We start from the raw sequence: 24141 nt of genomic DNA on the forward strand, positions 1-24141 counted from the left end.
CACATTGGAGGGTTTATATAGGGATAAAAAGCATAGAAAATACACTATTATATCCCCACATTCCATTACACTTATCTCTTTACTATTGTACCTAATACATGATATAGACATTAATAGTATAAAATCAATTACACTATAACAATTCCTTTCTTGTGGTCTAATAGCGCAAGTTATTAATTTTACCACTGCAGATTCTGGCTTTTGCTTCCTTTATGTTACATTCTTGTTTTTTTATGTGTACACACACAGTTTTATAGGAGAAACGATAGCTTAATTACATAATGTGGTAATATTATAAAGGAACTTGCCATGCCTGGCTCGACAAAAGTGAATTCCTCAAGACATAATAATACACTTGCATTGGGTGAAAAAATGGAATAGAGCAGCATAAGCTTGATAGAAATATGGAGTGGAACGAGCTTAAAGTCTAATATATTTGACTCGTAAAACTCTCTGACATTCCAGAAATGATGAAGATATTGTTTAGAACAATCCCGGATGATGTGCTCCTAGTTAAAATTGACAGTAAAGATTCATCGAGTTATTCTTAGTCTTTGAGTTGCTAGCTGGGACAATGTATATATTATGTTACATTTGAGCTACATTATCGATTACCTTTTTTTATATATGGCGGCATTTCTCGAAAAGAATACAGGCTTACAGATTATACTATTACAGGGACAATTTTGTTTCAAGTATACTCAGACTCTGCCTTTGGGTGGGGATGGAACCACAATTACCTTCATGGAATATGATCAAAGCAAAGAAAACTTTATTACTGCCACAACTATGAGTAGCAAAAAACAACTCAAAAATAAACAGCAGATATGCCTAGGTGCAACACAAAAGAAAGATCAAAACCTAAACTATGGGTGGAGATGGTAATCCATCATTCTTCAACAAATGAACCAATGAAGATGGAGGGCAGAAAACCCAATTACCAAGATCCATCCTCATTTTTGCTTGACCAGCAAGCCAATCAGCCGCGGAATTAGCTCCTCTCTTAACCAACTTCCAGCTGCATTTCTGAAAATGATTTTAAAGCCTTCTGATTTCCTTGAGCAGAGGGTAGTCCCAAGCACCATCACAATTCACTTTAATCATGCTAGGATTTGGTGCAGAACCATTAAAATTCCTTTTCCAAGAATCTAAATACCAAGCCAAGATCAGCAACATTAGGAAAGAGCATAACACCAAGGAATTCAGTCACTGCAGCCTCAATTCTAAGAACCACTCCGATAGGACTAGGATTTGCGTGTTCATATATGATCTCACATCTGGCTTTCCGAATTGTCCAGAATGTAAATGGAACCCAACCCCATACCTCCATCTTGGAAATAAAACCAGACATCAGGCTTTTGTTCACTGCCATCAACCAATCATCTAGACTAATAATCTCCTGCAAATACACTTTGTAACCCAAAGGAATCCCAAACCAAACACCCACCGCCCAAGGGAAAAGAAACAATAAATGCTCAACTGATTCGGGGAACTCTAGCATATTGGACATGGAGGAGGATTAACAACTTTCTTCAAAAATAGACCAGTCATAGTACGCATATTATTTAAACATGCTCTCCACATAAAATGCAATATTTTGGTAAAGACTAAATGTTCCATATCAATTTCCAAACTGCAGTCAATAGAATGAGAACAATGAGGGTTGGAGAGAAGGCATAGTGCTAACCTCATGCAGTTTATGGTAGCATGATCTCACAGTGAAATGATTTCTCATAAGGCCAGTCATCAGAAAAAGCTAAACAGAGTAACCAGCTATAGGTTTTCAATTCAAAAGAATTGGTGTCATTTTCTCACTTGTGGTGAGGGTTAATGCTCTTTGGTGCAACCTCAATCAGACATCAAGATGCTGAGAAACTCTATTTTTCTATTACAGATTCAGTAGAAGAATTCAAAATGATAGGAATATTAACAATTAATATTCAAAACCAATCACTTGATGACATGAAGGTAATATTGTAATACCAAAAGACAGGATATCACTTTAATTTTTGTAAACAAAGCTACAGTTCATGAATCATGATCATCGATCATTAACTAAGTATACATAAGGTTGTTGTTGTTTTTTTTTTTTTTTTGGTACAATGAATAGCCTAGAAAAGAAGCAAAACCAACAGCCTAGCAAAATTGGCTGAAACTAATAACTCATTCTGCATATATATACCTACTTCCCTTGCCAAACAATTTCATGAAACTGACTGTGCTTCTATCCTCATTTTCTCTGTTTGAACAAGAGTTTCTGAGCCTTGAGTGTGGTTCCTCTTTGGTTGAAGTTGGAGACTTTTCATGCTTATCTTACTTTTCGTGAATTTGCTATTGTTCCAGCTTGCAACAGTCCTGCTGATATCAATGCCGAGGAAAGTTTCAACACTTAAATATGCAAATGAGGCTTGCCAGGATAAACATTAGCATCTTCACATTAGATTTATAACACTGCTGAATCTGACTTCACTTCCATGTTTAAGAATATAGAGCTCACGGCAAGCTTCAAACCAGTAAATAATAATCCCCAAGCCCTTCAGCCAGCAGAACTTCTCCACTACCAATAGTGTACATGAAAGCATTGACCAAATCATTACTTACGACACCACAAGCCCCAATCATACCGTGCAACGTTCTAGAGCCATCCACATAGAGCTCAAATGATCGAGCATTAGGCTGTTGACCAGGCTAACAATTCGGTCCTGTGAGTCCATCCCTTTGAGATATACTAGTTGACTTCCAAGCACCATATATATTCAATGATAATCTCAGCAATATTGTAAGGAGTTTTGAAAGTGGAATAAAAAAAATCCCCTTATTCCTCCTCCACTTCCAGATAAACCAACAACAGAGAATAAGCATGGTATTATATTGAAGATCATGCATTGCATAAAAAGCAGACATACACTAGCAATAAGCCAGCCATTCCAATATAAATGAGAGGCAAAGTAGCTTGCATTACCCGATAGCTTTCGAAACCGGGTTGAGCATTGGCACGGTCACACAACAGATGACACTAGTTTCTGGAGTACCCTGCCAAAAAGAACAACTAAGCATACACAGTTAGCGCGCAGCTTACAACAAACAAGTATGCACAATTAGTTATACAGAGAAATGCACAACACATATAACAAATAAAGAATGAATTGAATGAATGAAAATCAGCAAAGAGATATGGTGGTTGGGCGGAGACAATCGAGTAGTTGACTGCGGCACAAGGGACATGTGTTCTTGTTCATAATCAACCACCGAACAACGCATGGTTTGTGAAAGGCATGAGAGCACGGGGTTCGAATGAGAGTACAAGTCCCATCAAAGTCCTCCATACAAATAGTGCACTTATCCGAATCCTTCTCGGCCACAAAGCCATTAGCCATGAATTTTTCCAGAACACTTGCACCTTCAGCAGTAGAAGCAATTCTCTCAAACAGACCATCCAAGTCAGTACTACTCGAATCAAGGTCACCGCTTTGACCAACATAATCAGTGAAGAAGATGTCGATTTCAGCACTGATGCAGAAGGGCATTGCCGAACGAGGAGGACGAGTCGCAAGAGCCGAAATCTGGGGGGCCAGATCCTCATACAGGCTCGGAATCTCGGGCTTGAGGGAAGACGAGAGAGTGCCTAGATGCGCACGAAGCTGAGGGAGATCAATGAATTGGTCCAGACTAGTGAAATTCAGGTGATCAAGGAGCCCAGGATTGTGTGAACCGATTTTGCGGTGTTGAAGAATAGCAGTAAGCCCCGGAATTTGGAGTCTTTTCTGGTGAAACTTCTTCTGGCAGACCATGAGTGTGCACAGAGCATCTGGGAATAGTGGGTTTTCTGGGATTCGATTTAACATGACTCTGACCACATGCTTTGAATCTGAAGGTACCAAAGAGAAAGAAGAACTCTCAAGCTTCGCCATTTGATCCTATTTTCCAATTTGATGGGCAAGAATTGAGCGCAGGGTTAGGGTTAGGGCAAGAAGTGAGAGCGAGAATGAAGAACAAGAGAGCAGACGAGATCGAATTAGGGTTTGTGGGTAGAAACCAGAGAGAGTTGAGAGAAAGAGAGAAATTGCGAGTCAGGAGGGTTTCACGCGCTTTTATAGACGGAGGAGATGTGACCGTTCCGCGTTACGGCGGTTATGGAAGCGCGTGCTGCCACGCGGTTTCGCAATACGTTACTTTTTTTTTTTTTTTTTTTAATTCGTTGTTAGACATATTAGAGCTACGGGTGCATTTTGAGACTAAAATTTGTATCAATACAATGATGAAAGGATAGGTAAATTACATTGCTCTATGCTACCATGTCAGGACAATTCAAGGCCATATATATCTAGACCCGTCATTGTGGAAAATAATGGTCCAGGGTCATCAGCTACATTTACTGACGAAGAACTCTACAATATCATCGACATGATGGAGAAATGAGTGGTTGTCAACTCAACAAGACGAATGACTTTACTTTAAAAAGTAAAGTTAATTTCTTTTCAAAAAGTAGATTCCTCATGTCTTTCACTTTCTTTTTCTTTTAGGATATTTTGAATTCTATTTTGAGGTCCGCTCCCTCTATATAAGGAGCTGTAACAGGTAATTTACAGCAATCGTGTTGTTAGGTGTTCCGGCTATTTTGGACTTATTGGTTTTAGGCGCTTCTTTGCCGGACCTCAACCAGGTAGTTAGTAGGGAGTGTGTATCAATTGTGAGGAGCAATGCTGTCGGTTATCACTACTCAACCAACATCTGCATGTTGGCAGAGTTGTGGCAGTTCATCAATTGAGGTTTATATGGTGATCTAAAGGTCTTCATAAACTGTGACTAATTTTTTATGAAGCACAAGTTCTAGTTATGTTCAACAATGGCTGTGGGGGCTTGGGAGATTGTATCATCTTATTTCAGTTTTGGGTTGGATGACCATAAGTTGCAGTTTATTTTAGGGAAAATTTCAGAAATAGTACCTGAAGTTTGGCCCACTATTAATTTTTATACATGAAGTTCTAAAATATAAACTTTGGTACATCAAATTGCAAACCCGACCCAGTATATGTACACGACGTCAATGACGTCGTTAGTTTGTGTGACACGTGTCATATTTTGAGGGGTAAAACGGTCTCTCTCTCTCTTCACTTTGTTGGTTTTGCGTCTTAAATCCCAAGCCCTTCTGTTCATAACCACCACCACTGCCGTCGACGCCTCCACCCCCAACCTCACCACCTGTCCCTACCACGCCTCCTCCTCAACACACCCCTATTTGGTCTCAAACTTTCCCCCAAAACCATCATCTCCAATCTTCTCCAATCCAAGTTAGGTATTGTTTCCCATCTGGGTTTTTCTCCCAAAACCAAGAAAAGTCTCCTTCTTGCTTCTGGGTCCTATACTCCAATCCCAAACAGATCTTACCACCCTCAACTTTTCAAAAAAAAAAAACCCATCTTTCTACTCCCCCAAAAGCTTCAATCCACCCTTCAAAATTGAATCTTGGCATCGAATTCCATCAGGGTTCTGTATATGGATCCTGGACCAACATCAAGATCGGTTCTTTTCGGATTTCTTCTACTTGTCTCTTTGATTCTACATGTTTCCAGCAACTTGGTCTTCCCGGTGAGTCACAAGTTCCAGGGCCGCCGCGGGCAGTGGTCACTTAGTGAGTTGAAAGCCCACGACGGTCACTTAGTGAGTTGAAAGCCCACGACGCTCGGCGCCACAGCCGGAACCTCCTCTCTGTTTCTTCATCAGCTGTGGATCTGGAGTTGGGCGGCAACGACCACCCTTCCGAGACCGGTCTCTACTTCGCCAAGCTCGGAATCGGATCCCCGTCGAAGGATTACTACGTGCAAGTCGACACTGGCAGCGACATTTTGTGGGTCAATTGCATTGAGTGCGCCAATTGCCCCAAGAAAATTAATAGTGGAAAATTCGATGTGGGCGATGGTGGGCAATTTCTACATCAAGAAATTGTTGTCAAGGATGAGATTTTGGGCGACAGAGGTGGGTTAGTTTGCGGTGGTGGTGTGGCGGAGAAATTGGGTTTGAAGAAGATGGGTGCGAGCTACGAGCTGTCTAGCTATGCCCTCTATTTTGCGAGAGAGAGAGAGAGAGATGGGTGCCCAGAATAAGAGAAGAGAGATAGCTGGGTGTTCAGAGTAAAAAAAGTGAAGAGACCGTTTTACCCCTTGAAATGTGACAGCTAGCACGAGATTAACGGCGTCATTGACGTCGTGTATGTATATTAGGTCGATTTTGAAACCTCATGTACCAAAGTTTATATTTTGAAACTTGATGTACTGAAATGCATAGTGGCCTTAAGTTGATGTACCCTTCTCAAAATTTTCCCTTTATTTTATTTTGTTTCCTTCAGACATTGGAATTGCCAGTCAGATTGATTATCAACAGGAATGGAAATACCATCTGAACATCCGCTTGGATAGGGTAATTTTTGACATTAAGCCACCCCATTGCTCACATATATGACTTATAATTAAGCTTCTACAGAAGGGTTTCTAAAAAGTAAAAACAAAACTGATAGAATACACTTTCAGTTACTTGCATCTATTTCTCACAACAAATGGTACAAACCTGCTATACAATTGAAATACTATATAACATTGTTCAAACACTGTACTATCAATCTTCTATGAAATATTCATTATATGACCTGTGTGGAATTTGAAAATGACACAACATGATTCTCTATAATTTGCATTAACCATGAGTATTATGCATTTTCAAGCCAACAGGAATATCTAATGATGCCGCTTACTAAGCTAAGCCACTACCAATCAAGGAACTATCATCTTCAACTATTAGGCCAACTGGGTTGGACTCGGCCCATACAGCAGCATCTTTATCCAAGCGAAAAAAAGCCGGTCAAGAGTATCATCTTCTGCTGGCTCAAGTGCCCAATTGAAAAGCTGGAAAGAGGAAAACAAATGGTTCATCATCATATCCTCAAAAAGGAATGTTGACCATACAAATGTAGAAATACAAATTTACATCTCGAGGGGTTGCCCTATCATCAGGATTACAGTCTGGACTGATCCCAATTCCTTGTAAACCCAATCGACTAGCTGGGAAAGCACAAATACTTCCGAACCCGCAAAACAGTACCATCAAGTAATGGTGTAAGGATTTATAAGTTTATAACACGAAATATTACCAAAATTAAAACAAAATAAAAGGGATGCACCAAACTCAATGAAATCCTGCAAAATTTGATGCTAGGCATCAACAACGTTTTGAAGTCTAACTGTGATTTTGGCATGCAAGCCAACTCGGCTTGATGCTACTTAGTTTAGGGTCTTAGACTCTCAGCTGTTTTGCTTGTGCACAACACAGAGAGCAAACAATTTATAACGCCTCGTGTTGCATCAAATTACATGTATAAAAAAATGTTATTACATGTTTCTTACCGTCTGCCGCAAATGTTGGTGGCATAAATAAAGTCAAAGGCGATTCCGGAACATTGTTGCTGGTCTTGGTGCAAGATATCTGGATTAATGCTGTTTACTATTAGTCCAACTTCATACATTCATCATTAATTAATACAGCAGCAAAATTACTGCAACTCTAAAATGATATATACAATAATCACCCTGGAATAAAGGAAGATGTGAAAACTGCATTAATGAGATCTTCCTTGGAGTCAAACTGATCCACCAATAAACCTCTTGGTCTCCATAAGATCGAGCTGTATGTGTCACAGCAACTGCAGCCAAAAAAAAAAAAAACAATAAAAATATTTTTAAAGAAAAAGTAAAAGATCGAGAAGCTGCACAGTGAAACCATTTGATCAAGATGCCGGGACATGGATCAAATTCCACTTTACAAGATGATAACGATTTCAGTAGCTAAAGTAACATAAATTCAATAACCTCTAGCTTTCCTTCCAGACATTTTACAAACTATCTTTCAAGAGAGACAACTAACAACCATGCAATTACTAAATAGCAAGAATTTTTTTTTTTTTTTTTTTTTTTAGATTTAAGGGGAAAAAAGCTCAGTCTCAAAAAGAAAAAACCTAGTTGTGAAATAGATCATCATTATATTGTAATAAAGAATGTCAAAGAAACGAGATTCAAAGACCATTAAACATCGATGTAAAAAGGAGAGCAGGATGGTGGGACCATATTATGCTCGGGACACCTAACTCAATTTCTTACAATCATTATCTCTCTTCTCTCTGGCAAGGTCTCTGGCCGACCCCGGCTAACTCCAGCGAGGTCTCTGGTGATCTCCGACGACCATAAAAGCTAATGTCACTAGCAACGAAAGCTACTCTGATGAAATTTCCGACAACCTCCAACGAGGTCACAAAAAGCTACTCTCACCAACAACAAAAGCAACACTCCTCAAAACCAAAAACTACTGTTACCAACACCAAAAGATGTAATGCTACTGTCATTTTTTAAATGGTCACCATTGATGTTTCTTGTTGTCAAGCTCTACCACACTACATTAACTACAAGCATTATTTTGCCACCTTCAACACCAAACTTCATTTTAACATTTCTTGGTTGACCAGATGATCTCTTGGTCAATGAAGGCTTCATTGTCCAAATTCACAAGATTCTTAGAATCTACTACTGCAAATGCAAAGGGGAAGAATTTTCTAAGAGCAAAGATATAACAAAGCATCAGAATTCAAAATGCAAACTAAAACAGCAGCATGTTGCTGCATCATAAGCTTGGCACTCTTTATCGACTACATAATGAAAAGAAAGTAATCTAAAAGCTACTGACATAAATATAGAAAGATAATTAACCCATAATAAAAAGCTAATGACATATATATTGATTGCAATAAAACCAGCTGATTGTTCATCTTAATAGTGTAACACAAATCTCAAACAACAAATACTATAGATATGAATTCACAACATAAAGAAAACTGAATTTCATATAGAATCTTGATTTTCCAATTTGATAAGCTGTTGACATAAGATGACTTGAAATCAATCAAAATGAAAATAGAAAAGCTACTGAAATCAACTTGAAAAGATACTAGCTTAGGCATAGAAAGCTACTATGACTGTGTTGAAAAACCAATATAATATTTATAGAGAGCTACTGACTTGAAATCAATCAAAATGAAAATAGAAAAGCTACTGACATCAGCTAAAAAAGATACTAATACAAGCATAGAAAGCTACTATCACTATGTTGAAAAACCGCTACAACAGTCATAGAGAGCTACTAACTACAGCAAAAAATGAAAATTTTTTCTGAAGAACAAAGACATGACAAAGATCAGTAGACAGGCGTGAATGAAAACACATGAAACTAAATCTCTATCAACTAGATTATTAGCTTCTAGTTTTGACATGAATGAAAACATACAGAGTAACTAACAAAAATGCACAGTAGGTTTGTTTGACAGTCATAGTAGTTTTTGAATATCTTATTCCCATTAATAGAGTAACACAAAAAAACTATTGGACCAGTAATAAAAGCTAGTGAATCAGTAATAAAATGCTACTGACATAGATATTGATTGCAACAAAACCAATAGATTATCCATATTGATACGGTAACACAGATCTCAAACAAGAAATAGTACTTAGATTTATGCAAGTTATAGCTTTGAGACATTGATGAAAGACAAAGAAAACAACCAAAATACACATCGGTCAACAAGCATAAAAGCTTCTTAGAATTGTTTTTCTCTACTTTTAAAGATTCATTCATATTTGACTAATATAAACTTAAAAGATACACAATGTCATATGTTTCTGTTGACTTCTCCGGGGTTGTCAGACAGAATGTATACCAACTTGCGGATACCAAGATAACTCCAAGACCTTGTCAAGGAGAACACACAACATCAGAGGCATAAATCGTCCCGGACGGTTTATGCCTCTCCGATGCTGAAGTCAGGTTCTATTGGTAATTTGACAGAGTAATAGTAATGAAGGAGAAGTTATTACCAATTGAAGGTGGTTGAGTCTGACTTATGTACTTCCTCATGGGAGAGTTGTTTCTCATTTCCTCGATGTGGGATGCAGTTCTTCCCTTTGCAGTTATAGCAGGCTTTGGTGCATGCCTTGGGAATCTCTACTGGGCAGGTTCGAGGCTTTTTTCCCCCGAGGTGTCGTCCCTTGTGAACACCAACATGGTGGGTGTTGGACTTGGTCCCAGATATGGTACTAGGGAGGTCTTGCGGGTTTTGGTGATAACACCAAGCCTTGTGACAGTCATGTGGTGGTATGTACAAGTCCCCGAGTTTAAGCGTACGAGACTAAACTTTAGCATCATAGTAGCGAGCTATTCTCCTCTTGTTTGCCAGGTTGCACATGTGTGCTACGTCCCGTCGCTCCTCTAGCAAGTTTGCGTCCAGCTGGAGGCCCTCAACGTTAGTACCCCCATCAAAGTACTCGATTCTTCCACTTTGTATCTTTGTCTCGATGAGGCCTTTGTCCCCCGAGGTGTCGTCCCTTGTGAACACCATCATGGTGGGTATTGGACTCGGTCCCAGATATGGTACTGGGGAGGTCTTGCAGGGTTTGGTGATAGCACCAAGCCTTGTGACAGTCATGTGGTGGTATGTACAATTCCCCCAATTTCCCGTCCAAGATATTCCTATTATCAATCCTAGAGTTTTGATCACATAGTCTCACTGCTTGTTTCAGACAAACCTTAGGCTCCAAAGAATCCCTATTATCAACCTATCACACGCAAAAACCAAGAATCAAAACCAAACTCATTAACATTAACCTCTCACTTGCTTATTCAATTTAAACGATTCCAATATTTTTTTAAAATCTGTAGAGAAATTAAATACTAGGATGAAATCCTTGCCGAGGCTGTGGTACTTGATGAAGTGAAGGTTTTCGGCCTCTCTTCGATTCCAAAAAAGAAGTCGGTGACCATGACGACTTTGTCGTGTAGATCGCACCATGCCTCTAGGTCGTCACCGGCGAGCTTGTGAGATCTGCAATGGCATCGTTTCGGTTTGTGACGGTTGCGCTCCCTCACAAACCAAATTGATGCCGTTGCAGACCTCACGAGCTTGCCGGTGACGAGCTAGAGGCATCGTTTCGGTTTGTGAAGGTCGCACATGCCTCTAGGTCGTCACCGACGAGCTCGTGAGGTCTGCAATGACATCGATTTGGTTTGTGAGGGAGCGCGACCGTCACAAACCGAAACGATGCCATTGCAGATCTCACCAGTTCGCTGGTGATTTTTCTTTTTTTAAACCAGAGAGATATTATAAATTGAGAGGTCAGAAATTGTTGAAGGGCACAATTATCATAAACGAAATAATTTGAAGATGGAAGTGGCCTTATGTGTACAAGAAAACTTAGGTGGCCTTATGGCTAATAAAAGTTTCAAAGTGACACTTATAAGTAATTTTCTAAAGGGTGAGGCTATTTCCACCCTACCAAATGCTTTGTTCACCCTACAATTAAACTTTTATTCTGAAACTTCCAATTTCACCCTCAAATTTTCTTTTCTAAATTAAAAAATGATATCATCAGCCATTGAAAATGTAAAATTGGAAAAGAAAAAAGAAAAAAATTTACACCATCGTGCTGCAACCCCATGCCTTCTAGTTTCTTTTTACTCTTTTGTTTTTTTTTCCTCTTCTCTATCTTCTCCCTTCATCAGCTACTGTGATGTAGAATCAAGCATGAGTAACATGAAGTAGAACAAAATAATACTAACCAACAATTCTTTTCCCTTGTTGCTATAGCTTGAAAATTTCGTCTAACTAATCGTTTGGTAGACTGGCGATGATAATTTTTTTTTGGTATAGAAAGTTGAGATGATAATTGCGATGTCTGTTGAGTAAAGTTTTATTTATCCTTAAAATTCCTTAACTAGAATTATTTTTTCTGTTAATAATTGTAGTTAAGGACAATTTTGGGATTTTAAAGAAAATTTTTGATTGTAGGGTGAACAAAGTATTTAGTAGAGTGGAAATAGTCGCACCCTTTTCTAAAATGTTTATGGATTCCATAGTCGATAGGGTGGTTCTAGTTGGACCTCCAAATTTGATATTTAAACCTCTAACTTTTTTTAATTAAAGCAAATTACCACTACTTACACTTTTAGCCCATAAATTACCATTAGCAGCCTGTTTTTTTGAATTCCCATGTGCTACTGTGCAAGGCCCATGCGCAAGGTATTATACCTTGCAGTCAGATTCCTTCTGTTTTTAAATTGTTTCTATTGACAAATAAATTACAAAACTGCCCTGTGGTTTGGATAATGTGGATTAACACTGTTGAATGTCAGTAGCATTATGAAGAAAGAATATTTCTACATTTCATCTTTGTTTTTCTTAGAAACAACTGATTTATTTAATAATCCCAAAAACTATTTATACATATTACAATATGAAACTTGAATTTATCTCTAGCTTTGCTGCTTTCACATATAAGTTGCTTTGAATTTCACCTCTTCTCTTAGGGAGAAGTTTCTCCAGCAGGATTTCTTGGAGTACTGACCTTCAGTAGTATACTGACCCCCAGTAGTATATTAGCCCCAATACTATACTAACCTTCAGTAGTGTACTGATCCCCAGTAGCATACTGACCCCAAGTAGTAGCATTGCTTTCATTAGCTCCATCCTGTAAGTCAATCGGCAACACAGAGCATAAGGGATGACAAAGTGTGCCCAAAAATGCTTTGGCGATTACAACTCTAATCCTTTCTCTTCAAAAATCATAGCATTCAAACACATAAGAACTATCACTAAACTTAGAGCCTAATCTCTATAGATTCTTCCATTTCTTTCTGAGATAAAAATTGGAAAAGAAAAAACAAAAGGAAGTAGATGATACAAGCAACAAATTTTGCAACTAATCCATGAACTTGCAAGAACACAGAACCAAAAAAAGCAACAAATTTTTGGTCAAACTAACATAAACACAAAACTAAAGCATTACACAACACCACCAATCCAATAAGAAAGTAACATAAACACAAAACAAAAGCTACTGACCCTCAATACAAAATCGATAATCAGACTATAGCTACTAACCTGCAAACGAAATGTTGCTGAGTCCTTCAGAAATAACAAACAAATTAAGATCAGTATAGCTCCACCAAATTGCAAAACAAATAAACAACACACAGTCCATTATAGCTTACCCAAAACCTGTGACAACACGAGGCTGAAGGTACTAATCCTCAGAATTTTTCTCAACCAAAATTTCTCAGCTAAAGCTACTAAGCATAATCAGATTTCGACAGTGTTGAATGCATAATCAGACTATAGCTACTGACCCTCAGCAACTACAAATTTCTCTACTAACCTTCAAGCCCTAGCTTCGCAGAAGCCTCACTACCGAGGTCGCCCCCTCCTTCGCCGAAGGCCTAGCTTCGCAGCCTCGCTTCGCCGCCTAGCTTCGCCGGATGCTTCGCCACCTAGCTTCGCCGCTCGCTTTGCCGAAGCCCTAGATCAATTTAGGGAGGATTTGGATTTTTGGGACGGTCAATTTTGGAACCGTTCTGATTTTGGGAGAAATGAGTTTTGTGAATCTCAATGGCATATTTCGTAATTTTCTTAATATTTGAGTTTTTTTTTCATTACGATGGTCTGCCGCACAGGATATTGATTTTGGAGTCTGCTATTGGTAAATAATAGGGTCTTTTTGTAGTTATTGGTAAAAAGCTCTTTTAACTATTAATAGACTTTACCAAGTCATATGAAAAGACAAATAAGAACAAAGAGATAAAAGTGAAAAAAGAAAAGAAAAAAAAACTCTTTTTACCTCCCAAAATATATGTTTTTTTTTTTCCCGGAATTTCCTTATATTGCCTATATAGTTTTATAATTTACCTAAAACAATTAAGTAAAAATAATAATTATCAATTAATACAAAATTAAATTCAAAACAATCTGATTTGGAATTTCATTAAACTAAATTAATTGCATATTATGATATAGTTATTACTCGATCTTCCAACCAAAAACCCTTGAAATCTTTCTTTTAGCAAATTCAAAGGGATTCCAGCAACATCAAAATTGAGAACCAACCCTCTGATTAATTTTAGTAGAGGAGAGACCTACTCATAAGAAAGCTTATATGATTTTGATTCATTTTTCTTTTCGTAGTTGAAGATACAGATAAAAAGTAAACTAATAGATTGTAGGGGTCTTGACCAAAAGAACCAAAATAAGCCAAAATTACCCCACTTACCCCAGCAACAAATTTTTGTTCCCAACTACACAATTTAACAGAAAATTACCCTCTTGCCCGTAACTTAATTAAGAAATTACAACATACCACTCTTTATCTCTCTCCTCCTTCCAGATCCGATCTCTCTCTCTCTCTCTCTATCTGATCTCCGATCTCCATATCCGGTGCAACGATGGCGACAACGCCTTCCGTCGACCTAGCCGCCTGCTTCTCTCCGGCCTGAAGACGACGACGACGCCCTCCGTCGACCTCGCCGCCCGTTTATCTACAGCCACCTTTAAAGTCATCAACGCTCAATTCTCTCCGGTCACCAGTTCGACTCGAGTTCGTTTCCAGTCCCTCATCTTCGACGCTGAGTTCGTTTCCAGTCCCTCTTTATCTCTCTCCTCCTTCCAGATCCGATTTCTCTATTCCTCTCTCTCTCTCCGGCGAGAATCTGAGGAGCATCCCCAACTGACTCAGCTTCAGCTCATCAACTGTCGTGCAACCAGTTTTCCGGTTAGGTTCCGGCGAGCTTCTGCGTTGGACCACAACCTCCGGCGAGCTTCTGCGTTGGACCACAACCTCTTGGAAGGAATGCTGCCGTCGGCGATAACCAATTTCTCAGTGCTAGTGCCCAAATTAGGACGTGGAGTGGAGGAGGAAGGCCTCCGGGATGCTGACCCGTCGTGGCAGAAGTTGCCGCACTGGAGGATTAGAGGTCTGAGACTGCAAATTAGTTTCTGGGTGCCCAAATCAGTTTCTGTTTTTTTTTTTTTGGTAAAATAGAAAGAAAGAAAAAAAAAGAAAAAGGTTTTATTAGGGGCTAATAGACGTCTATTGGGGGGCAATAGATGTTTTAAATTGATGTAATCTCTCGTTTTTTTTTCTTTAATCAAAGTTTTATTTGTGTAATTTTAAGAAGATTAGTTCCCATTTCGGTAATCGAAAAGTCTATTGGGGGGCAATAGACGTCTATTAGGGGGCAATAGATGTCTATTGGGGGCAAAAAAATCTTTCCAGTGAGATTTTCAGCAAATTCAGGTGGGCGGCGGCCGGTGACTGGAATCTCGCGAAAGTTGGCCGGATTCCGGAGACTGGACTTCGGCGAAGTCTCCTATGGTCTCTCTCTCTCTAAGTAACAAATGGGTGAGGGTAAAATGATATTAAAAAAAATTTAAAAAAAAAAAAAATCTTAATGGGGTATTTGAGGGAAGACCTCCTTTTAGAGTGTTAGCCTAAGAGGGAATTAAAAAAACTTAATGGGGTAAGTGGGAAAAAAATCTCTAAAAATGGGGTAAATGGACAAAAATCCTAGATTGTTTTATCTCATGTTCAACGGTGTTTTGGTAAAAATAAGGAGGTCTACTTAGTTTTTCAAGTATTCTGAAAGGTAAATTAGATAGATGTGAGGTCTAAATAGCAAATTTAAAGGGCTTTGTTTTCCAAATTTCCTCTAACAAAACTGCAGCCCTATTTTTTTGCTCCCTCTATCCCTCTGCAGCTCCAAGCTCCGCAGCGCCTGGAACCGGAACCTACCGCCGACAACTACGAGGTCGGTACTGGAACCTAACTACCGCCAAGACCGACGAGCTCTCCTCCTCCTTCTTCGTTCTGAGCCCGAGCAGTGAGACAGCAACACACCCAGACCCAGGTCTTCTTTCAGCTCTTGATTTTTGATTCTTTTCCTTTTCTGATTTTGGAGTTGTGAGTTGATTTTTGATTTTATTGTCAATTATTCAAGTTTGATTTCAACAACAATGTCGACCAGTATGAACTTTGGGTTATGGGGGTGATCACTTTACTTTACTTTGTGATTGGAGTAAAGTAATGTAATGTGACATTATACTTGTTTTCTGGTAATTGTTTGGTGCCTTGGTGGTCTTCTTCTTCTTCTTCAATTTGCAAGCTTTTCTTGTTTGATGCTACGATTTTTTACTTAATCTGCATACAAGTATCTTATTACCCTCCTACTCCACTCAAGTGTGATGCAAATTTTTGTGTTATTTATGGCAATGGTAGTTGTAGTTAAGTTTGATAATATACATGTGCACTCTGCATATATGGACTATTACAAAGCTAGTGCATGCATAAAGCTATGAACCATAGTAGTAAGTAATATCCATTAATTGTATTATGTGTCATTGTAACCAGTTCAGTAAATGCCGCCTTTTTCCTTTAGCAGCTGAGTTGTCATATGGTTACTTTTATAGGCATGCACTGCCTGGGATATATAGCACCAAGTACAGCAAATTTCAGCATCCTTATCTTTACGGACATGCATGTTCTATGATCAGAACTGGGCTATGGGCAGATATGGCCTGCCAAATACTCTTTCCTCTGTTTGATGACCAATTTGTTATCACTTTAAACATAATTAATAGAATAAAGAATGATTAAGAAATAGAGAATTGAATAGACCTAGGATTGAATAGAAGCACACGGACAGTAGCAAGTTAGAGATTTTAAAAAAGCCTAATGAAGAAAGTGAAAACAGCTCAAAATATGAAGAGTCAAAGCTAAGATCCTGAAGTTGAGGCCTCTTTAGAAGACTATGTTAGTTTGGTTTTGATTACTTTAAATTTTATGGCACAGTACTTGCCTTGAACCAGCTATTAGCCTATTATTCTCTCTCTCTCTCTTTTTTTTTTTTTTTTTAAATTTCAATTAAAGTAGTACATTCTCTTCTTCAGAGCAATGGAGATAAAGGAAAACAGAGAAGAAGAGCAGCAGATTGTGAATCCTTGGAAGGTGGAGGCCAAAGAAGGCGGCAAAATTGACTATGATAAGCTCATAGATCAGTTCGGTTGCCAGAGGATCGATCAGTCTCTTGTCGACCGTGTCCGCCGTCTCACCTCACGTACCCCGCACGTTTTCCTCCGTCGTGACGTCTTCTTCGCTCACCGGTCTAGCTCTCTGCCCTAGTTTCTTTCACTAAATTCACTTCAAATTTGATGTGTTTAGGGATTTGATAGTTGAATGTGTGTGATTGCAGGGACTTTAATGAGATTCTGGATGCTTATGAGAGAGGAGAGAAGTTCTATTTGTACACAGGAAGAGGGCCTTCTTCTGAGGCTTTGCATTTGGGGCATCTCATCCCCTTCATGTTCACCAAGTAAGGCTCTAGATAAATTTCTGTGTGCTTGGCTATTAGTTAGAATCACATTGTGCTTTGGAATGGTTTTAGAGGGTAGATCAAAACAAAATTCAACATCTTTTGAGGGGTTAAGTGGGAGCTTTGCTGGGAAGCTAAAACTATGTCGGCTGGCCATTAATAGAGCTCAACATTGCAACTAGAAAATACTAGTATGGAGCTGAGCTGATGATAAGTCCTTGTTATTGAACTGGAATCGTTGTCATTATAAGTCATGATAAGTCTTTTTTTTTTGATAATTTGATTGTCAATTTATGATCTAGGTGTTAAGTGATGGATGATAAGAGTAGTAGAGAAATCTTTCAATCTCTCTAGAGTGTTATGTTCCTTGGTGTCATTTGTTTTTGGATTTTCTATGGCCTGCATGCTGTGAAGTAAATTTATGGAGAGTTATCGCTGAAGTGATTCTAACCGCCTACGCTGTGTGATTCTGTTTGCAGATATTTGCAAGATGCCTTCAAGGTCCCTCTCGTTATACAACTTACCGACGACGAGAAATGTATTTGGAAAAATCTCACAGTTGAAGAAAGCCAGAGACTTGCAAGGGAAAATGCTAAAGACATCATTGCTTGTGGTTTTGACGTAACAAGAACCTTTATCTTCTCTGATTTTGATTATGTTGGTGGGTAAGTAACAAATCTTTAAGGCTTGACACCATAGTAAAAACAACAAATCCTAAAGCTGAGTTGAAAGCCTTGAAATGAATTTTGTATTTTTTTCATGTTAGATATTTTTGAGATTATTCTTTCAGAATTTTAGTAAACTGTGTTGTGCGAGCCTTTATTTACTTGGCTGCCCAAACTTGGAGGGTTTGAGATTCAGGATTTCTGTAAAAGCTTTTAGTTGTTGAATAGGACAATATTACTGTTGTGTGTATTAAGATCCTCAGTTCGTTAATAAGTTCAGTTGATAAGCTTCATGTCTGTAAAGTTAAACTTGGCCACTCTGCCAAGTACTTTATCAACAACCATTAAGATATTGCAATAATTTATTCACTGCACGGTTCTTGATAAGCTTCAATAATGACTAGGAAACCTTCTTTTTTCTTCCAAATCTGACAGGAGTTTCATTCACATGAATATTTTGATTATGTGTGTGTGCATGCGACACCACGTGCTCACTGGTTTTGTATCTAATTTCCTGTGCAGTGCCTTCTACAAGAACATGGTTAAGGTCGGAAAGTGTGTCACTTATAATAAGGTGATTACAATTTTAGACCCCTTGGAGAGTCATTTGTTTTTCTAACTTTTCTTCTACTAATAGGTATATTGTGTACCTCATTGATTGAGATTTAGTACTCATTTTGTGAGGTTGAAATCTAATGTACAGGTTGTTGGCATATTTGGTTTCACTGGTGAAGATCATATAGGAAAAGTTAGTTTTCCTCCTGTACAGGTAATTATCCTTGGCTACAAAATGAGTGAAGCCATTATCATGTGGTTTATGGAAACTTTTGGGAGTTGTTTCTGATTAGTTCCATGAAATAGTGAAGCTAAATTTGTCAATTTTTTTACTTAACTGAAACATCATCTCAGTTTTTATGCTTAATTTTTACTTCTTGACTTGCTGCTAGTTTATAATGCTTTCACTAGTAAACAACTTTTGTATTTAATAATAGAATAAAGAAAAAACACAATTATCTTAGTTCAAGTCGAAGCTCCAGGAAAATATTTCTCTGCAACCGCCTCTTTATTGTTCTATATTTATTATGTCACCGTGTAAGGTAACATGGATGTCAAAGTTTGTTGGCATAAAGAGATCCAATATTTTTTGCTATGTGCCAATGCAGGCGGCACCATCATTTCCAAGTTCATTTCCACATCTCTTCTCTGGCCAAGATAATCTTCGTTGTTTAATACCCTGTGCAATTGACCAGGTAAACATGTTAAGGATAATTCTCATAGCTTGAAATCAAAATTTATATTTGAATGTTATGATATGACCATGATAAAAGCGTATGGTAAATCCATGGTAGCTTTATGTTGCAGTTTCTTTTACTATTCAGAAACGAATTATGGGCTGGAAAGGTTCTTCCCGTTATATGGAAATGAGATCTCTGGGGGCTAGTGTTTCTTTTTCCGGCTAGATATGTAGGCAACCATCTAACTTAAATTGTGACACCTTTGGAGAAGATTAAACATAATGGCTAGGCTAGGAGTATCAGTTTAGATATTTTTCGGCTTCTGCATTTGAGTTAATTGAGTGAAAGTTCTTTTTATTTATTACTATTAACTTACCTCTTCTGTTTGTGTATCTGTCCAGGATCCTTATTTTAGAATGACCCGAGATGTTGCTCCACGCATTGGATATCACAAACCTGCTTTAATCGAGTCTCTATTCTTCCCTGCCCTACAGGTAATCTTGTGATTTTCAGAAAGTACTTTTTGTTTGAGTTGTTAGATTTATTTTGATGCAGAGTATGAGTAAGTGTGTATTTTACTTCTCTGCTTTTGGTTTTTTATTTGACAACGATTTTCCGCTGAAACTGCTTTTGTTCCAGATGTATCAACTGAATTTTGACCAGTTATTTTGGTGAGGGGAACTAAATTTTGATGCATGTAGATAGATTGAAATCCAAATGTGGATTGTGGAGACATACTGTGTACTGCACACACACACACCATGAACAAGAATATACCATTGTCGAATACAAAGTAAAAGGACCATTATTAATAAAGAAAAGTTTTCATTATCGTTACATGAAGTACTCTGATGTAGCATTTAAGTCGATGTGGCATGCACCTTGGTGATAAATTTTTGTAGTAATGTTATGGCAGTCAAAGATGAGTATACCAAATAGGATAGGATATTTGAGCTGTATAAATTAAAGGGGAAAGCCTTGGCTTCTAATGTACTGAGCTTACTCTTCTTATCTCCCTGTCTCTCCCTTGCCCCCCTCCCCTCTCCCCCTCTCCTCCTCCTCCTCCTCCTCCTCCACCGTTACCTTCTACAAAGCCCTGTATATTTAATTATTTATATTATCTACGTTTCTTTCCTGAATGTTTCACTGCAAAATGTTCTGCTGTGTATGATATCCTCTCTCAAAGTGTGCTTTGTTCTTTTACCTTATGTATGTTATTCTTTCCTGGATGTTATTAAGTTCATCCAAGTTCTGTTAATTCATATGGCATGTGGTTCACACCTAATGAAGTCATTGCTGCTTGGTACTAATGGAACGCGGATGCTTGCAGGGAGAAACAGGAAAAATGTCGGCTAGTGATCCCAATTCTGCCATCTATGTAACTGATTCTGCAAAGGATATTAAGAGCAAGGTTTGCATATGACGTTGACTTAGGTTTTTCTATACAACAATTTTGCTTACGATATTATGTGGATAAAAAATGCTGGACAACATGCCTCTACTCATTCTCTTTTCTGCAAATTGTTCAATATTCTTAGTTCGAGAAAGGTGTTCCCAAATTTTGTGTGTATTCACTGTTGCAAGACTCATGCTGATTGGGGCTGCAGGCTGCTTATATTGTTTTTGCAATCATTACCAATGCTCATATTTAGAGTAACAGTTATGTCCAAGATCAGACCAGAGCTGCAACTTAGTAAAACTACTGTATAGTATTATCATTGATATAAGTTTAATAAGTGGAATTTAGTATACTCAACATGGTTCTATTTCTCTGGATTTGTGTCCTCATTTTCCCAAACCAAAATCACCTTCTCTTTTCTTAGATTCCCATTGCCAAACCCTAGGCTCGTGTCTGGCGTACTTTTTCTTTGCTTCTGGATAAAAATAGAACATCGGAGTCGCTAAGTTTCATGGTGCCAAACATGAGATTACAATCCAAATGACCAAAAGCTCTTCAAGATTAGATATTTGATGTACATGCATGGATGCTTTGTATATACTTTTTCTCACATGATATATCTGCTAAGAAATTTGTGTGGATGTCTGCAGATAAGCAAGTTTGCATTTTCAGGGGGACAAGATACAATAGAGAAACACAGAGAGTTGGGAGCAAATCTCGAGGTATTTGGATTAGCTTGCATGTTAATAATAGAATTTGTCCTCCACAATTGCTTTGAGAATTGTTATTTGTTGCTTAATTACTTCGTATCATGAATTAATTGTTAATGCAGACTAATTGAGAAATGTTTTTGTTGTATGGACATTAATCAGGTAGACATTCCATATAAATATCTGAGATTTTTTCTGGATGATGACATCGAGCTTGCTTATATAGGAAAGGTGAGATAGCTGTCCCTTAGGAACTTAATTCATTTTCATCAATATTTTTGTTAGTGCAAGAATTTTGTATTTAACCTTAGCATTCTGCTTTTTTGTTTTAATAACATTTGCTTTTGCTTTCGGCACTATTAGGAGTATGGTGCAGGTCGAATGTTGACAGGGGAAGTGAAGCAGAGGCTCATTCAAGTGTTGACAGAAATTGTGGAGAGACATCGTAGGGCTAGAGCTGCTGTCACCGATGAGGTAATTAATTGTCTTCCTGTCAACAGTTTCCAGTGTGTGGATGAAACTTGAATAATATATCAATCCCCCAGTAATAATTGTGACTTGGGAATTGGGAAAAAGTAATTAACTAATTACTTATAAGCAGTTTTGTTCAAAGATAATTAATTTGAAGTTGTAGCTGTTTCATTCTCATTGTGTGACGTTTTATGCATTAGCGCCTACATCAAGTTTGTTATGAATTATAGCAAGTCTGATTTCCAACTCATTTGCTTCGTTTTGCTGTGCAAGCAATGGAGCATGTGGTCTCTATTGCCCTTTTTCTTCTGGCCTTGCTAAAATGGTTGTGAAATGTTGTTGTGTATAACGTCTTGAAGGATAATTGTTGCGTCATGTTTTCTTTTCTCAGATGGTGGACGCATTTATGGCAGTGAGGCCCCTCCCAAACATGTTCAACTAAAGCCGAGGACAATGTATTACTCACAATCCTTGGATGAAGTACTGGCTTTGTCTGGTGATACAATTACAATCTTTAGGTATAGATAAAGAAGTTTCATTTTTGATAATATTTTTGTTGACGACTGTATTCTTGTAACAGTAAATGTTAGCGAAACTGAATGCAAGTTGAACACCATAGTTTTAAGCTTGACTTTGTATGACAGATTCAGCAGTGAACTCCAGACGGGGAAAAAGCATTTTAACAAAGCTCATTCAGTTCATATTCACCAGAGTAGTTTCAAACATATTAAAAAAGATTGCATGGTTACATGTGATGATCTCCCCATCTGGAAAGATCAAATTGCACTTCCGGTTCCACAATCTCCTTGGCCATGTTTAACTTTAGGCAATCGCTTAGAGAATGAGGTTACTTCACCTTTTGTCAAATTCAACTTCGTGTCATTCATTAGTGAAATAACATTTGGATTCATTGTCATGCCAATAGAGATTGAGTAAACGAGGAGATAGAGTGCTTTTGTTGTTGTTCATGTGATTTCTGTCATTCTGGTTAAACATGCCTATCTATAAGACTATAAACACAATATATCAACGTACAACCAATGCCACAGTATTGAAGTGTGATATTGTTGCAGCCTTCTGATTTATATGGGACTTGTGGTGGATGATTAATCGTCCCTTGTAAGTTGTAACAGTGTAGACAACCTATAAGTCGAGCAGCAAAGAAGCTGTAATAGATTAAACGTCAGCAGGAAGAAGTGAAAAGAACAAAGTAATTTACAGCAATCCTGTTGTTAGGTGTTCCGGCTGCCTACCTGTTTTAGTTGCTCATCGTCACAACATTCCTGCTCCAGGGCAGTATCTAATCCAGAGCTTTTTTTTTTGGTTACAAGGAGGTCTTAAAAAGACCCGAGCACAGCAAGACAAAAAGGAAAGCTAAGTTACAGGTCTAACACAAGACCTGGATCTGGAGACTTCACAGAGATCATCAAGAAATGCAGCAGCAACATGGGGAGGAGGGGAGTCAAAAACGACAACACCATGGTCTTAATGATCAAGGCCCGATTTAGCAAGAGCATCCGCAGTGCCGTTGCATTCTCTGAAAATATGCATAAGGTTCACAGAATCAAATAGAGAAAGCATGTGTCTGCAGCTCTTAATGATAGCACCAAGCCACCAAGAGGGTGGGATTTAATATCCCCATGAAGAATTAAATTGACTAAGATTGCAGAGTCTGATTCAATCTCAAGTTTAGAGATGCTGCAATTAGATGCCATTTTGAGGCCAAGAACAAGACCCCAAGCCTCAGCATCTAACACTTGACCAATACCAAGGTTGGCCTGAAAACCGCAGATCCAATCCCCATTATAATCTCTTAAGACTCCACCAGCAGCAATGCGACCATTAGCACAACATCGAGCACCATCAACATTCAGCTTGCAGTTCCAGGGAGAGGCTTTTTCCAAGACAAGATGTTTAAATAATAATCACTAGTGACATTGGCAGTTCTCGTTGATTGATACCATTCCATAGCAGCATTGGAAGCGATTTGGCTTGTGATTGCAGGGTAATGAAAAGAATTCCTCCATTTCCAAATATCACACCATTTTAGACCATTAGGACCAGAATTTTTACAATGAAGGTTAGCAGCAAGCCATTGATGCCAAGTGAAATGGGAGAGGTGTCTTACAGAGTTAGGAGGGGAAATAGCAGTCCAAATAGGCATAGACTTAGCGCAATCCCTGAAGAGGTGTAACATAGTTTCTGTTTCAACTCTGCACACAGGGCAACAACTATCAGAGGTTAGATTTCTCCTGACACGCTGAGCATTAGTGAGGAGTTTTCCTTGAGTTAGAGTCCAAGTAAAAGTCTTAAGCTTAGGAGGCACATTAAGTTTCCAAGTAAAACACCATTGAGTCTGCAGAATATCATTGAAATCAAATAAAGAATTGAAGGCAGACTTCACACTAAAAACTCCATTAGAAGTTTTTCCCCAG

General features: G+C 38.3%; 2 protein-coding genes and 1 pseudogene across 3 annotated transcripts; 1 reads left to right on the forward strand and 2 right to left on the reverse strand.

The window, feature by feature from the left end:
• Positions 1 to 1974: 1974 nt before the first annotated feature.
• Positions 1975 to 4070, reverse strand: LOC133744035 (uncharacterized). Its single transcript, XM_062172161.1, has one exon. It carries the CDS (start codon positions 3909 to 3911, stop codon positions 3162 to 3164), a length of 750 nt encoding a protein of 249 aa, XP_062028145.1. The 5' UTR covers positions 3912 to 4070; the 3' UTR covers positions 1975 to 3161.
• Positions 4071 to 6522: 2452 nt separating this feature from the next.
• Positions 6523 to 11017, reverse strand: LOC133744492 (uncharacterized; annotated as a pseudogene).
• A 4558-nt stretch (positions 11018 to 15575) lies between these two features.
• On the forward strand, positions 15576 to 22407 carry LOC133746277 (tryptophan--tRNA ligase, cytoplasmic). 2 transcript variants are annotated; one of them, XM_062174450.1, is made up of 13 exons: positions 15576 to 15765; positions 16805 to 17017; positions 17107 to 17226; positions 17706 to 17891; positions 18414 to 18465; positions 18595 to 18660; positions 19055 to 19141; positions 19528 to 19620; positions 20457 to 20537; positions 21176 to 21247; positions 21398 to 21466; positions 21599 to 21709; positions 22098 to 22407. In XM_062174450.1, exons 2-13 carry the CDS (start codon positions 16809 to 16811, stop codon positions 22146 to 22148), a joined length of 1197 nt encoding a protein of 398 aa, XP_062030434.1. In that variant the 5' UTR covers positions 15576 to 15765; positions 16805 to 16808; the 3' UTR covers positions 22149 to 22407. The 2 variants fall into 2 exon arrangements, with proteins under 2 accessions (XP_062030434.1, XP_062030435.1); XM_062174451.1 differs by lacking the exon at positions 15576 to 15765 and having other exon boundaries at positions 16785 to 17017.
• Positions 22408 to 24141: the final 1734 nt, after the last annotated feature.

The sequence above is a fragment of the Rosa rugosa genome, chromosome 4 (genome assembly GCF_958449725.1).
Source record: "Rosa rugosa chromosome 4, drRosRugo1.1, whole genome shotgun sequence".
NCBI classification, from domain to species: domain Eukaryota; kingdom Viridiplantae; phylum Streptophyta; class Magnoliopsida; order Rosales; family Rosaceae; genus Rosa; species Rosa rugosa.